The sequence below is a fragment of the Liolophura sinensis genome, chromosome 8 (genome assembly GCF_032854445.1).
Source record: "Liolophura sinensis isolate JHLJ2023 chromosome 8, CUHK_Ljap_v2, whole genome shotgun sequence".
Classification (NCBI taxonomy): Eukaryota; Metazoa; Mollusca; class Polyplacophora; order Chitonida; family Chitonidae; genus Liolophura; species Liolophura sinensis.
The window spans coordinates 36,794,584-36,810,556 of record NC_088302.1 but is presented as its reverse complement, the minus strand read 5'-3'; the positions used below and the strand labels follow the sequence as shown (position 1 = coordinate 36,810,556).

The 15,973-nt window shown below is 37.8% G+C and overlaps 1 protein-coding gene across 1 annotated transcript in view; it reads left to right on the top strand.

Annotated features, from left to right (window-relative positions):
- Positions 1-15,711, top strand: part of LOC135473749 (polyunsaturated fatty acid 5-lipoxygenase-like) — a 28,165-nt gene extending 12,454 nt beyond the window's left edge. Inside the window, exons 3-15 of the mRNA XM_064753628.1 lie at positions 281-409; positions 1,973-2,070; positions 4,005-4,140; positions 6,353-6,448; positions 7,678-7,774; positions 9,039-9,156; positions 9,536-9,628; positions 10,054-10,114; positions 10,448-10,553; positions 11,772-11,863; positions 12,763-12,936; positions 13,686-13,849; positions 14,524-15,711. Of these exons, the coding sequence (XP_064609698.1) occupies positions 281-409; positions 1,973-2,070; positions 4,005-4,140; positions 6,353-6,448; positions 7,678-7,774; positions 9,039-9,156; positions 9,536-9,628; positions 10,054-10,114; positions 10,448-10,553; positions 11,772-11,863; positions 12,763-12,936; positions 13,686-13,849; positions 14,524-14,638 (1,479 nt within the window). The 3' untranslated portion in view covers positions 14,639-15,711. The remainder of the gene's footprint in view (positions 1-280; positions 410-1,972; positions 2,071-4,004; positions 4,141-6,352; positions 6,449-7,677; positions 7,775-9,038; positions 9,157-9,535; positions 9,629-10,053; positions 10,115-10,447; positions 10,554-11,771; positions 11,864-12,762; positions 12,937-13,685; positions 13,850-14,523) is intronic.
- The last annotated feature ends 262 nt before the right edge of the window (positions 15,712-15,973 follow it).

Sequence of the window (15,973 nt, the reverse complement as noted above, 5' to 3'; positions counted from 1 at the left end):
ATATGACCTTTGAAAGGCTTGCTTCAATTCACACAGTGTAAGAATAGAAAAAAAATGAGAAGCTTTGTCAGTGAATGTAATTAATCAATTGGGAATGCACAGATTAACTTATTTACATGCAGGTGTACAGTGTTATCATAATGATATCTTAATCAGGTGGTGTTTGTATATGTCATAATGCGTTTTTGTCTCCTTTTTAGAAATCGTTTTATGTTTGTTTTGATATATATATGTATTTTTTTTATATATATATTTTCATTTGTGTTTTTTGTTTTATTAGTGGAACATTTTGAAAACAAAGGCAACATTGATAGCCGCCAGTAAAATAATTCAGTTGACATCGGGTGATTGGGAAAGTCTGTCATCACTGAAGAATGTCTACACTAAGGAGCACCTGATAGAACCAGTGGTAAGATATCAGTTACCTGTAAACACCTGGTAATAAATAAATGGTAAAACATAAGGTACCTGTAAACCCCTGGTAAATAAGTGGTAAAACTTAAGATACCAGCACACAACTGGTAAGACAGAAGTCATTTGTAAACTCCTGGTAAACAAGTGGTAAAATATAAGCTACCTGCAGACAACTGATAAGACAGAAGTCGTTTATAGACACCTGGTAAATTAGTGGTAAAACATAAGGTACCTGCAGACAACTGGTAAGACAGAAGTCGTTTATAGACACCGTGTAAATTAGTGGTAAGGTAAAAGTTACCTGTAAACACCTGGTAAACAGCTGGTAAGATATAAGTTATCTGTGAACACCTGGTAAACACCTGGTAAGATAGAAGTTGTCTGTAAACAGCTGGTAAATAAATGGTATGATAGGAGCTATCTCTAAACACTTGGTAAACAAATGGTAAGATAGAGGCCACCTGTAAACACCTGGTAAACAACTGGTAAGATATAAGTTATCTGTGAACACCTGGTAAACATGTGGTAAGATAGAAGTTATCTGTAAATAGCTGGTAAACAAATGGTAAGATAGAAGTTATCTGTAAAACACTCAGTAAACAAATGGGAAGATATATTAAGATATATTAAATCTGTAATTTAAATGTAAGTTACTCACTTTAAATTTGCAAGTTCTTAAGAAGTCAAAACAGGAATGAACTGAAAAAGACTTAAGATGTTTAATAAATATGGGCCTTGGTTGAAAGAGTTCTAAGCTATTATTTACCTTTATTACAAGGATTCATGTCGGCGTCCTCTCCGGCCTTATGGATGAAGGTCTCTCAGCAACCTGCGGAGGGTTGTGGGTTTCCATCGGGCTGTTCCCGGTTTCTACAAACCATAATGCTGGCTGTCATTGTATAAGTGAAATATTCTTGAGTATGGCATAAAACACCAATCAGATAAATAAATAAATATTACAAGAAAATATCTGTGGCAAGATATACATTACTTATAAAAGCCTGGTTAAACTAGTTTTATCTATAAACAATTAAGTGGTATAAGATATATATTTTCTTATGGAAATTAACTCCTGGAGGTACTGACACTGTGTACGTGTCTCAATACTCAACTCCTCGAAGTCGGCTGACCATGGGTGGGGTGTCATTTTGGTGTCCTCGACATAATACTTCAGTGGCAGCAGCACTTTGGTGGCATTGACTCGGTCTGTCACAAGAAGACAGAGTGTATATACATACACCTAATGACTCTTCATTGTCTTATAGGACAGAAAAATTTTTAAGTACAACGTTAAAGGATTTATTCATTCAAAACTTAACCCATACACATAAGGTATAGTAAAGTATACACAGCATGTATATTCCTTCTTGTAAGTTTAACAGTGATATTGGTTTCATGCTGAGTCTGGCCTTGTTTCTGAGTTTTAAAATTGCTGTCACTTAAATTATCGTTTGTTGTCCAAGTACTGGTACAGTGATAGGTGTTTGACCAAAAGCAAACAAACAAACCACAATATTGTAGTAACAGTTTTATCTGAATGTAAATTACCGTATTGCAGGGTGCACGTCGCTGGACAAATGACGGCTATTTTGGACACCAGAGAGTGGCCAGTTGTGGACATGGGCTTATCAAACTATGCACAGAAATTCCAGAAAAGTAAGAAACTCTTTCTACGTCTACATTTACCTGCCGATAAGTCCAGGTTCTCTCGATCCATGATGAAATGACAGACACACTAGCCTTTATACAGTTTCAGATCGTCGTAGATTATTGCACTGAATTTTTTCTTCAAATCGACTGTACATAAAAAGGGAACTTCGATCTCTTCTGTCTGTCTGTAGACACAATATTTTTCATGTCTCTCCTCCCAGACTAGTGTGCTGACTTAGCATACATCTTGCCTATCATCTAAAATTGTGCATGCTTAAGTTTAATGGCAATTGGGTAATTGTTTTCCCCATTTAAGTAGATCTGCTTTTCCATGTATTCAGATTTAATCCAAACATGTGCAATTGTTAAGTTAAATTATAATCAAATCATTATTTTCATAATTACTCCCAATAAGGTATTTAGTACAATAATGGATTTTCATGTACAGAAATTTTGCCCATGTAACTCGATCCTGCTAAAGTAATGCACCGATTTCCCAGAAACTTTGTGTATATCTTTTATATTATCTAAACGTCTACATGCATGCTAAATAAGAATGACAATGTGATCATTATTTGTTATTCTTGGAAATACTAGGGGAATGGATGGCGGGGTTCTGTGGACATCAGAATTGTGGTTTTATGTTACCATGAAAATGAGTCACTTGCAATTCATGTAATTGTAAGACCAGTTGTTCATGAGTACAAGTCGAGCTGTCTGAGTTGCACACTATAGATTCTTAAGTAACATTAGGAAATGCTGTTGTGCAATGTATGACCGTAAATGACCTAAAATTTTGTCCATGACTAAGTTGCACATTTCACCTGATTCAGAGAGCTCTATTGATTTTAGAAATTTGTTTAGAGGTTTCTTTTGAAGGAAGGATGATATCCTACTGCAAGAGTAAATGTAAGTTTCAGAACCAAAAAGAATGTATTATGACACCTTTGAAAATGAATTTTTGGGGTCAGAATTTTAGGTCATTTGGGGTAGGTCTAACAGATGTGTTTAAAATATTGTGATGTTATGTCTTCAGTGAAAGGGACTATGGTTGTTATCCTGTGTGTATTACAAGTGGTCTTAAGGCCTTTAGCTGAACTAAAGGAAGTATGTGCCTTGTATAAAATCCTCTAATAAGTTCAAATGCACTAGGTTTTACCCTGAATAAATACACCAGCAGTTAAAGGCACTTGAGTTGACCTTTATACTAGTGTTGTTCCATGCATGCTTTGTCTGAAGTCTAATGAATCAGTGTTAAAATGCTACAAGCTCTTGACTCTCATTTCAGTAGAATTAATCTGTAGCTCTACTTTAGTTCTAATTTATGTTAACTAGATAATTTTAAAAGAAATAATTAACTACATCATCTTCCCATTCATGACATGGAAAAGTTTGTTAGTAATTAGCCAAATGTTGGTGGTTTATCCCTGTCCCTGGTGTTCTGGTTTTCTTCTTGAGTATGACATAAATCAACATTCACTCAGTCTACCCAGTGAACCTTGATGTGAACAAATGTCTCTCAGGAATTCAGTTCATCAATAGATATACAGGGTGTCCCAGAAGTCGCGCACCATCCAACTTGAGGTTTAATGCTTGAGCTACAGAGCGGTGTGTTGCCCCATCTCTTCCAGACATGAAAACCAATTCAACTCTTTCTTGTACTGTTAGTTTATTAGCCATAATTACCACTGAGAGAGAGAGCAAAAAAATGAAAATCAGTATTAAATCTGAAACACAGAAGAAAAAAAATGAAAATCAGGATGGTGCACGACTTCTGGGACACCCTGTATATAAATGGGTTGATGCATTTAGAAATGGAAGATGTTGGGCTATCTGTATAATTCTCTGTATTAGATTCTATTTTAATTCCCTATTGTCCAAGAAAATATGACATGTACACATACTTGTAAATGGTTTCAAGGTTGTATTAAAATTTACAGATTGGGAGTAACTGATGAACTTTTGAAGCCGTTATTGGAGGGGATGACCATACAGGAAGCCATCAAAGCAAAGCGATTATTTATTGTGGACTTGGAAATTTTGAAAGATTTGCCATGTGCAAGACCAGAAAGTGTTGTAAGTATTATTCATTCGTATACCCTAATTCCTCAACATTTTCATGTAGCCCTGGATGTAGTGTATGCAATATACTGAAAAGTGTCACAGTGACCCTAAGCTATTACAAATCATTAGGCTCAACCAAACACTTCACCCTGTAGCCTGGACTCTGGTATTGTTGTCCTCCACTCTTCCCCTTCCGTCTTCCTCCCCACTTCCTCCCCACTACAAAATAGAAGACCATAAAATTAATGGCCAGTCTGATGTAGGAACTGTCTGGATAATCTACATAGTTACAATGTCAATGTTACAACTTGTGTGATGAGATACATGAGTCACATAGTTACAATGACAACGTTACACCCTGTATGATGAGATACACTAGCCACATAGTTACAATGACAACGTTACACCCTGTATGATGAGATACACTAGCCACATGGTTACAATGACAAACGTTACACCCTGTATGATGAGATACACTAGCCACATGGTTACAATGACAACATTACACCCTGTATGATGAGATACACTAGCCACATGTTTACAGTGACAACATTACACCCTGTATGATGAGATACACTAGCCACATGGTTACAATGACAACATTACACCCTGTATGATGAGATACACCAGCCACATGGTTACAATGACAACATTACACCCTGTATGATGAGATACACTAGCCACATAGTTACAATGACAATGTTACATCCTGTATGATGAGATGCACTAGCCAGGTGGTTACAATGACAACATTAATCCCTGTATGATGAGATACACTAGCCACATGGTTACAATGACAACGTTACATCCTGCATGATGAGATACACTAGCCACATGGTTACAATGACAACGTTACACCCTGTATGATGAGATACACCAGCCACATGGTTACAATGACAACGTTACACCCTGTATGATGAGAAACACTAGCCAGGTGGTTACAATGACAACCTTACTCCCTGTAGGATGAGGTACACTAGGTACATGGTTATAATAACAACGTTGCTCCTTGTATGATGAGATACACTAGACACATAGTTACAACGACAATGTCACATCCTGTATGATGAGATATACCAGCCACATAGTAACAATGACAATGTTGCACCCTGTATGATGAGATACACTAGACACATAGTTACAATGACAATGTCATACCCTATATGATGAGATACACCAGCCACATGGTAACAATGACAATGTTGCACCCTGTATGATGAGATACACTAGACACATAGTTACAATGACAGTGTTGCACCCTGTATGATGAGATACACCAGCCACATGGTAACAATGACAATGTTGCACCCTGTATGATGAGATACACTAGACACATAGTTACAATGACAGTGTTGCACCCTGTTTGATCAGATAAACCAGACACATAGTTACAATAAAAACGTCACACGTCAACGCCACATAGTTACAATGATAATGTTACTTTACAGATCAGGCAGCAAACTGTAGATGGGTCATGGGTTTCCTCCATGCCCTGCCTGGTTTCCTTTACCAGTACCAGCAGGCCTTGTAAGTAAAATAATCTTGAGTACAATGTAAAGCACCTGTTACAGAAATAAACATACAGCACTGTGGTGCTTTGGAGATGGCATCTTGATACTTCCATGGTTTGTTGCTCACTATAATAATACTGTCATATTGTGGGTACCGGTATGTATACATGTTCTTATAGTATTGGTCACATCATATAATATGATACCATGACTGGGGTGTCAAGATGTTTGGTGTCTTTGGCATGATGTTTTAGTGTTCAGAGGTGTATCTGAAATGTAACATGTCCTACTGGTCAGAAAACTTTCAGAAACCTAAAGTAATATTTTATGACTTTTATTTGCCTCCAGTAATGTACTTTTTGGAACAAAGTTCAAGGTCCAAGACAGCATCTTCTGTTTTCTCTGCTATTCATCCAGTCGAATTTCTGGTTTGGTAGTGCATATAGGAAAGGAAGTTGGATGTTGATTTCCTTTCTGCATTTTTGTTTTGAAACGAACACACTGATTGGTGTACCTCTGATGTCGTACAGTGTGTGTTCATTTGGACACACTGGGAAGGTTAATACTGAACCGGGACTTCACCTGTAGTAATTAAATGATAATTCTGTACAAGGATGGGGCAGTTAGATCTGATGTATTCTGAGATAGCAACCCTCACATGGTGGTTTATTGTGGTTCAACCTTTCACAGTGTGCTGTATTCTCTGATTTCAGCTGTGTGCTCCCATTGCCCTTTTCCTAGAGAACAGTAAGAAGCAGTTAGTGCCCATTGCCATCCAGTTGTTCCAACAGAAAGCTCCAGATAATCCTGTAAGTGTATTACATAACTGAAAAGTGGTTTATCATAGACTACTTCTATTAGCTCGCCAGGACTTTGTACTTATGTTGTACCGTGAGCATTCACAACCAACAGCAGAGAAATCAGTGTTAAACAAAATGTTGGGGTGGTATCTTCAAAAGTATTGCACCTATTGTGATCAAGGTTTGCAGTATGTAGAGCACAATAACACCAGGGTGAAATTCCATTACTGATACGGTGTGTGTATATTAAATACCGTAAATTACCAAATTCCCGACATAGTGAATTGTGTATTAGAATCAAAGTGAAGCAAAATGTTGGGGGCTGCATCTCAAAAAGGTACAGCATGTATTGACCTGAAGTTCTACATGCATATAAACACAATGTCTCAGGGGAGATGTTTCATTCCTGATACTCTGTGAACATGTGAATGATGTCAGTCCTTTATGTATTAAGCTGAAGTTTTGCATTCATGTGTCTCCTACAGCCAAGCTCTTTGGCGGCCCCAATTTCATTTTGTGTTTTATGAGTGAGCTGATTATGAAAATTCAAAATGTAACTAAAGTAAAACTGAAAGTCCACCTTTTTTCTTCATATTTTTTATGATTTTCCTGTTCATGTGAATATGTCTCCAACAGTAAAACTTGCAGGAACAGTCCACATTTTGCACAAATTAGACAAATTTTATTTTTGTTCTTTTAGACTCCTTCAAAATTGGAAAAAGATTTCTTCTGCAAGTAAAACAACAATTTAAATTGGGCATGCAGATGGCCGTGGGTTTGGCCTGAGCTCTGCCTATTTCCCTCTCACCATAATGTTGGCCGCCGTCGTAAAATTGAAATATTTTCAGGACTGTTCCTGCTATCTTCCTCTTCACTCTTTCACGCGACAAAATAGTAGACCATGGTCTTGGGTTTGCTTCAAGCTCTACCCGGTTACCTCCATAATGTTGGTTGTCATCGTATAAGTAAAATATTCTTGAAGAATGTGTAAACATCAATCAAATAAATAAATAAATAAACAATTTAACTTGGTGTGGTCTATGCCACTTTGTTGTGTACAACTCTACAACAGTATTACCAAGCAGGCATTGATGGTATATAGAGTTTGATATGGATTTTAAATGAGTCAAAAACAAATCTTACGCACAAAACATTAAACTTATCATCACCGTAATTCTAGGATGAAAAATTAGAGGTAGGAAGACAACGGCTGTAATGTTGTAATTTACCCTTGACAGGTGTTCCTGCCCTCAGACCATCCATGGACTTGGCTTCTGGCCAAAGTCTGGTACAACAACGCTGATGCGTCTTACCATCAGGCATTGACACATCTCGGTGAGTTATAGCCCTGCTTCACACAACTCTGTCATGCGTCTTGGATTTGAAGTTAATTCCTTGGCAATTTCACAAAGATTGTCTGACTTCAAAGGGTTTATCAATTCTTGAGAAAATGTATAGTGGCTGAGGAACCTCTCACCATTTTGATTGGCTTGAGTTCAAATCCAGCTCATGCTTGCTGAATTCCTCTTCAGTCAGGGTCTGCCAGCAGCCTGCCCAGTTTTCTATACCGATTATGTGGTATGAGTATGGCATGAAACACTAATCAAAATCGAAAAAATCTTGGAAGTTGCATTCCAGGGTAGCTGTTTGTTGCCATTAACATCTGTGCTCCTATATTGTTGGTAACATTGAAAACATGAAAGTGAATATAGTGTGGTGTAAACATTGCTTTGGTAGAGCTGGCCTTATAATGCTCCTTTAAGTGTCTTCTTTATAGGTTTTAAAAGTTGACAGCTGTGAGCTCACTTTCTCTCTCTGTTTTAATGATTGCCCTTTTCAGTACTGTATTTCACCTAAAGTTATCTTTTCATTCATTTAACACATTTTTCTTGCTTTTGATTGATTCCTCCACCTCATATGGCCTTTTTGTGAAGGTTGATTAATTAAAAAAAAGTGTTTGTATAATAAGTGTCGTTTTATTGCTACTTTTGAAAGAAGTCCAAGTTTACAGACCAGGCTTTATGTGAAATACAGCATATGTTGTTGTGTTTGTCCTTTTCCTGCCTTTTTGTTTTTCTCTTTCCAGGTTTTTACTAACATGATATGTTACCTTTTTTTCAGGCTTCACCCACCTGATTTTTTATGTTTCTAGGCTTCATTCACCTGAACTTTTATGTTTCCGGGTTTCACTCACCTGAAGTTTTATGTTTCTAGGTTTTATTCACCTGAACTTTTATGTTTCTGGGTTTCACTCACCTGAAGTTTTATATTTCTAGGTTTCAATCACCTGAACTTTTATGTTTCCGGGTTTCACTCACCTGAAGTTTTATGTTTCTAGGTTTCATTCACCTGAAGTTTTATGTTTCCGGGTTTCACTCACCTGAACTTTTATATTTCTAGGTTTCAATCACCTGAAGTTTTATGTTTCCAGGTTTCACTCACCTGATGATTTATGTTTTTGAATTTCATCACCTTATGGTCTATGTTTGAGGTTTCACTTACCATATCATTAAGATCATTATGCTTTTCTCTTTCCTGGCTAACTCACCTGATATTTTGTGCCTCCAGGTTTCACTCAACTTACATTTTGTATTTTCAGGTTTCACTCACCTGGTAATGGAGGGTATCTCTGTCATCACCCACAGGAACTTGTCCCAGTCTCATCCAATCTTCAAACTCCTCGCTCCACATTTTCTCTACCTCATCGCAATAAACTCGTAAGTTACCTTCCTCTGTTTTTCAAGCCAGTTTTTAAGTGCTGTATTTCATTTAATGTTTATTACATAAAAATGCACTTTCAGAAGCATGTAGAGACCTTTAAATGCTATTTTTGTTGCCAGCAAGTAAGTTTTTCTGAAGAGGAATTATTCAAACTTCATAAACAAGTGAGAGAGAGATCTGTGTGGAGTTTGTCCATGCTCAGTCTTCTGGAGATCTCTCTGACAGAGGAGACGATCACCAGTTAGGATAGGTAATCACTTAAAAAAGTTATGATTTATTGTAATTTGATCATTTTGTTTTTATGTTTGAATTAACAAACATTAGCGGCAATGAATTGTGATATTTGTACTTACTAACTATTTCTTCTCTTTTCAGACGGGGCCTAGACCTGTTGATATCAGAAGGAGGCTGGGTGGACAAAACCATGACAATAGGGGTGAAAGGCATGTTTGAACTCATCAGGAGAGGGTAAGGCGTACTTCAGGGTGGAGGTCTATGGTCATTCATGGCTACCTGGTTTATTTTATTGATTGTTGGTTGAAAAGCTGATGATTTATGGTTTACTGCAGTCTGTATATTTGGATTTCTGATCATACAAGTATCTACATGTATCTACATTCAAACCTTAAGACCTATCTTTGTCTTATGCCTGCCGCTTGAATAGTCAAGACAATTGGCATGCATTAATTGTTTGAGATCAGGTGCCTGGCTCCGAAGCCATTGGTTCTAGACCCAGCAAGGTCTCAGCCAGCTGCTTTGATGAAAACTCAAAAAAAAAATTTTTTTGCATGAATTGAAACTGATGTGTAAATTTTAGAAGATGGTTAATATAATACATGGTTATGTCATTTTTTGTGTGCACATGCTGATAAGATGTTGTAAATTTATTGTAGTTTAAATGCTTGGAGAATGAACGTGGATGGAATAATACCTGAATGCCTGAAGGAGAGAGGGGTAAGTTGTGACTGGCACACGAACCATGGTGATGAACTTGCTGCAGCTCCACAAATACTGTACATGAGAACAGGAGACAGGTGTAGCCATTTTGATTTTGGTACTTTCTGCCTGGTTTATCAGTGTAAGGCAGTAATGTAAATAGTTTTGTTTTAAGACTACAGTGTAAACTAGGAGATGCTGTCAAATGCATGTATAACCATCAAAATGCTCAAATAGGAATTATAAACACAGAGAAGAAAGAAACAAATCAGAGCAGCTGCGAATTAAATGATGAAGTTGGGTATGTATTTATTTCGTTAATTTTAGTGTTTAACATTTGTTTCTCCTCAGCTTCTGGATCAGAACATCTTACACTACTTCCCCTACAGAGATGATGCCCTGCTGCTCCATGAAGCCATCCACAGCTATGTCACTGAGATGGTCAACCTGTACTATAGTGAGTTTCTTGTATTTGGTCAAATTTTATTTTTTTGGTGCTCATTGCCCCGGAATTTTTCACTTATATGGTATGGTGGTCAGGATTAAGGGTGGAAAACTCTGGAGTTACTGCACCCGGCACGTGACAAACCCCCTGAGATAATTAAAGCTCAAGCCAAATAAGCATGAGCTGGATTTGAACCTGTGACTGCAGTGGTTGGAGGTGAAACAAGTGCACACAACATTATGGAACGTTGCAGTAAATGGTGGCTGATCTGTTGGATGTCATAATTGCAAACTCTGTGATATGATGCGGTAACACAAATGGATATTGTGATGATGTCACTTGACTCGGAATTGAAGCCATGTACAGAGTGTTACATGAATGCATATCATGTCGCATTAACACACTGGCACTTGCTGGTCGATAAACCAGCATGGGCCCCTTTCTAGAGCATCTAACTTTATATGTAGCGGCCCTTTGTACATGGTTGAAGTAGCGAGTGATAATCCTGGAGTCATCTGTCTATACATAGGTGTGACATTTTGATCATACTCTTGTTTCCTGGTTAAGATTTCTTTAAAAGAAAAGAGACAACAAATAATATGACTTGAGTTATTTAGGAAAATGGGTGGAAATGGACCTGAACGTCAAATGAGATTGTTTTTTTGATGTGCCTGGTAAATTGACTTTTAATCAGGAATTTTTAGGATAGGATTTGCCATGTTAGGGTGACCGTAAACACAGTGCTGCATCATTCATACCACATGCACACATTAATTAAAGGGCAAAACAGGGTGTGATTTAGCAGAAAGAGCTGCCTCCTTGGCTTATAGTAAAGACTCGAGTCTGACTGGTTAAAACTAAGAACATGGCGGCGCTTTTTATTGTCCCGATGTTCTTGATCCTGCTTACAGTGAACTGTAATGTCTGGCATGATGGGATTGTGGAACATCATAAAAATAGAAAGATTAGCTTTTTAAACTTCCTTCGGGATACTTTATCAATGCATGTATACATATGGTCTAGTGCTGTCTTTTCATTTAATTATTTATTTCTTTGTTTATAATGCTCACCGAATAATAAGAAGGATTACCGAAGACGTACAAACTAGTACATGCAGGTGTATGAAGACGGTATATTTTCTAGAGGATGCTTTAAGACAGGTGGACAGCTAATCTATCATTATCAGTCGTCAGTGGAGGTGTACTAAGCCTATGCTACTTATTATTTCAGCCTCCCCAGAGCTGCTGACAGGTGATTGGGAGATCCAGGGCTGGGCAGAGGAAATGGTGCGCCCCAGAGACCAGGGTGGAGTGGGGCTGAAGGTAAACTTTTCAATTATAGGTTGTGATTTGTATATTGTGATACACTCATATGTGTGTTACTTCAGTGTTGTTGTTTTGTACATTGTTGGGGGGGGGGGGGGGAGGTGCTTTTGGTTATAGCTTATAGCGTGAAGAGTAACGTCAGTCACGAGAAAACTTGCAAAAAATTGATTTACGAAGGTTTATGCAAGTGGCCCCAGTTTCTGAGCAGACGGCCATGTTTGCCTTATAGAAACTTATGAGACTGGGGTGAACTGTTTCCCCAGATGTGGATTTTCTGCCAGTTGTGGGCAGCAGATGATTATCAGCCGCCATCAGTATGGCAAAATGTCCCCATCGCCTTAAAGAAAATAAGCATTTCTGCCTGTTCACTTCTCCCTGGTTTGAGGTCTGAAAATGGCTGATTTGTCTAACAAAAGTGCCATGCCCTCGGCCAGGTATGTCAATATATAATGCCACAGAGGTTGGTATCGAACATCTAATTTATTAGGCTATAGCCAAAGTATTTGTATTGGAGGGCATTTAATTGTGTGGTGTGGGGTATGTCAGAAAGGGTTCAGTGGTGCAGTGCTTGTGTACTACCATACTTTTACGGGCACAGATACACTGACAAGAAACCATGGACTGCAGGCCCTATTTGGGATAGCTTTGTTATCGTCAGGAAGAATTTTGATGAGTTCTTTACTACTGGGGTTTATATAAAGGCATGTTATACAGTTGTATTGTGTGTTGTAGGGTGTTTTCTAGTGAGTTGCAGTATGGGTGTTTGTAGAGTGTTCTTTCCGTTAGTTATTGTAGAACGCCATGCATGGATTGTGTATTACATGGTGTACTTCTTAGTGTTGTATGATTTATTATTTTAAATTATTTTATTTTGAATTTTCGTTTCTGTGTCACAGGGTGTACCTGGTAATGGTCGCTTCACCTGTAATGAGGAGCTGATCATAGTACTCACCTGTATCATCACTACCTGTAGTGTGGGACACGCAGCTGCTAACTTCCCTCAGTATGATGAGTACGCCTTCCCCCCCAACTACCCAGGCCTGCTCAGGGGAATTCCTCCCAAGGACAAGGTAATACTTCACAATCTCGAGTTCTGGTTCACAAAATGCTCACCTTTTATTGCCATTGATGTTCAGTCCTAATCTCCGACAAAAGTTTGAATAACATCTGCTTAATCGTAGAGTAAGCTGGGAAAGAATTCTCCTTATTTCACATGCAAAAGAGTGGACAGTCAAAATCAGAAGTTTTCCTTTACTCTACACTGCTGCTGGCTTTGACATAAGAGGCAATCAAACCGGCAGATCGCCTGTCGGTCTCGTAAACGTAAATTCAGGGGAACGAATTTTCAAAATCACTATGTAAACTCCAGGGGAATGATAATTTCACATGTTGGCAAGTACAATGTCCTCTCAGTAGGTCACAGATGGCTGAATTTATTTCACTTACAGAAAAATCCGCACAAACTTTCTGCCAGTTTAAATAGAAAAAGAACTGATCACCGATGTTGGTAAAATGAAAATGGCTGCTTGGCCGAGGGGGTTAGCATTCCAGCATGACGCATATGACCCAGGAGCCTCTCACCAATGCAGTTGCTGTGAGTTCAAGTCCAGTTCATGTTGGCTTCCCCTCCAGTCGTATGTGGAAAGTTCTGCCATTAACTTGTGGATGGTCTCTTCCTGGCTCTACCCAGTTTCCTCCTACCATAATGCTGGCCGCTTTAGTTTAAATGAAACATTCTTGAATACGGCCTTAAACACCAATCAAATAAATAAAAGAAATAAATAAATCTGAAGATAATGTTTTCATTTTGTGTTTAAAGGCAGAGAGAACGGAGAAAGACATCATCCACACTATCCCTGACAAGCCCACCACACTAGACACCATGGTAGTCACTAAGATCCTGAGTGGTAAAGGAACCAAATCCCTGGGGGACTTTGAAGTTAATTACATCTTTGATCCCGAAGCCAGAAATATTGTGTCGAAGTAAGTGTCAATATTAGCTGGGGGGAAAGGCCACAAAAATTTTTCCTTATTATCAACATTTGCTCTTTAGAGCAGGGTGTGTTTGTTCAAATCTGCATCAAGACTTAAAAACCAGATTTAAATTGTAAGCTTAGTTTTCAGTTTTGTACTTCGCCCAAAAATGATTATATTTATGAAGTATATCAAATATGAAGTAAATCTGCTGCTTTTTCTTCTGGTCTTTGTACAATTGTATTGATGGCTGGGGTTTGCTAATATTGTAAATATGTAATATGACTTAATACTGGTATTAGCTAATACAGTTTTGAACATGTGATTTTAAAATGTGACTGTGAGCTCATTAATAGATGTGGTAATTTGGGTAGGTCTGTCATATTTTAAATGCTGTGTAATATATTTTGATAAAAATATGCATCTGTAGATATGGTCATTATTGCTTACTGAGAATTTAAATTTATTAGCTATTCTGCATAACAAAAAGCAAAGGACCTCCCCCCCCCCCCCCTCCCAAACCACCACCACACACAATCTAACAAAAAACAGAAGAATCAAGGAAAAAAGACGTGTGTCTGCTAGGGAAGAGTAAAGTTAGCTTTACTTAACATATCTGTTTCTTCTACATGTCACTGAAAGAAGTTTTGCGAAACTAAGGTGTATATTTTTCACTTCTCCAGATTTCGAGCCAGGATACAAGAGATTGGCCACACCATCAAAGATCGTAACAAGACAAGGAACCCTCCCTACCATTGGCTGGACCCAGATCATGTGCCCAACTCCATCAGCATTTAACTCCCTTTTCTCTGTCTTACAGTAGATGGCAGCACCATAGCACATTCTCAACCAGGGCTGTGTTATGGTTATTATTTATGCATCAGTGAAATCAGGCAAACTGTTTATACCACAAGTTATTTATTCAGCCAGCCTTTATTCAGTTTGTTTGTTTAGTACTTAATATATGTGTGTATGTGTATATGTGAGATAAATTGAACAAGGATATGTGCAATGCATGTAGACCATATAAATGACATTACTGTCATTGCGGGCCAGAATCTTACAGATTTCAATAGTCGAGCTGCAATACATTGTTTTCATGTTCATGGAGGTATTTTATTTGCATCACGTCTAATAGAAAATTAGATTCAGATCACAGCTGATGTTTGTATGTTTTGTATAAAATGTTACTGGTACCTTTTATTTATACACGAATTGATTTGACAATACCATTTGTCTCATTTCTGCATTAAAGAGTCCCAAACATTTTCTCTTAACCCGAAAGTCAAGATGCATATTAAAGATTCATGTGAAATGGATGGAGTAGGATTAAAGTACATGTGTATATGTCTGTCTGTTCCATAGATCATTGATGTACAGTGTATTTAACGAAAGTTTACTGGAACCATTCTTCAGTTTTTAGTCCAGATATATCCATATACATACTGGTTGTGATTGACACCGTGGGAATTGTTGATACCAAATTCAAGCAAAGAAATAAACACAAAGGCCAAAACTACAACAAATGCATTACAGACAGGGCTTCTTCACTATACTTCAGCATTTTGATTGGTTAATTGATTTATGCAAATGTAAGTTACCATGTTTACTCAACCTGCCAGCAACCTGCGGATGGTCGTAGGTTTCCCCCAGGGTCTGCTCAGTTTCCTCCCACTATAATGCTGGTCGCCGTCGTATAAGTGAAATGCTCTTGAGTACGGCATAAGAAAGCAATCAAATAAATTAAATAAATCAATGTAGATAAGAATACAACTTCACTCCGCTCAATGCTTGGTTACCCTGTATACTCAACATTTATGCAACTAATCATGGTAGTAGTTATAATTCATCCAACACATTGATTGGCCACCTCATTTATAACTTTTTGTAACTTTTATACAAGTATATGTGCAACATTACCAACCTCGCAAATTAGTAAGATTGTTATCTCAAAACTTAAGCAGATTTACGTTGCATAGGCAACTTTTGGCTGTGAAATTACTTATAGGTTGACTGAAACATAAATTTGTACAACGCTTATTCCTCGACCTTTTCACATATGAAAGTGCAACTTTCAGTGAAACGTCAGCATGTTGTTATTTGACTAATTTGGGAACAAGTAAAACGACACAA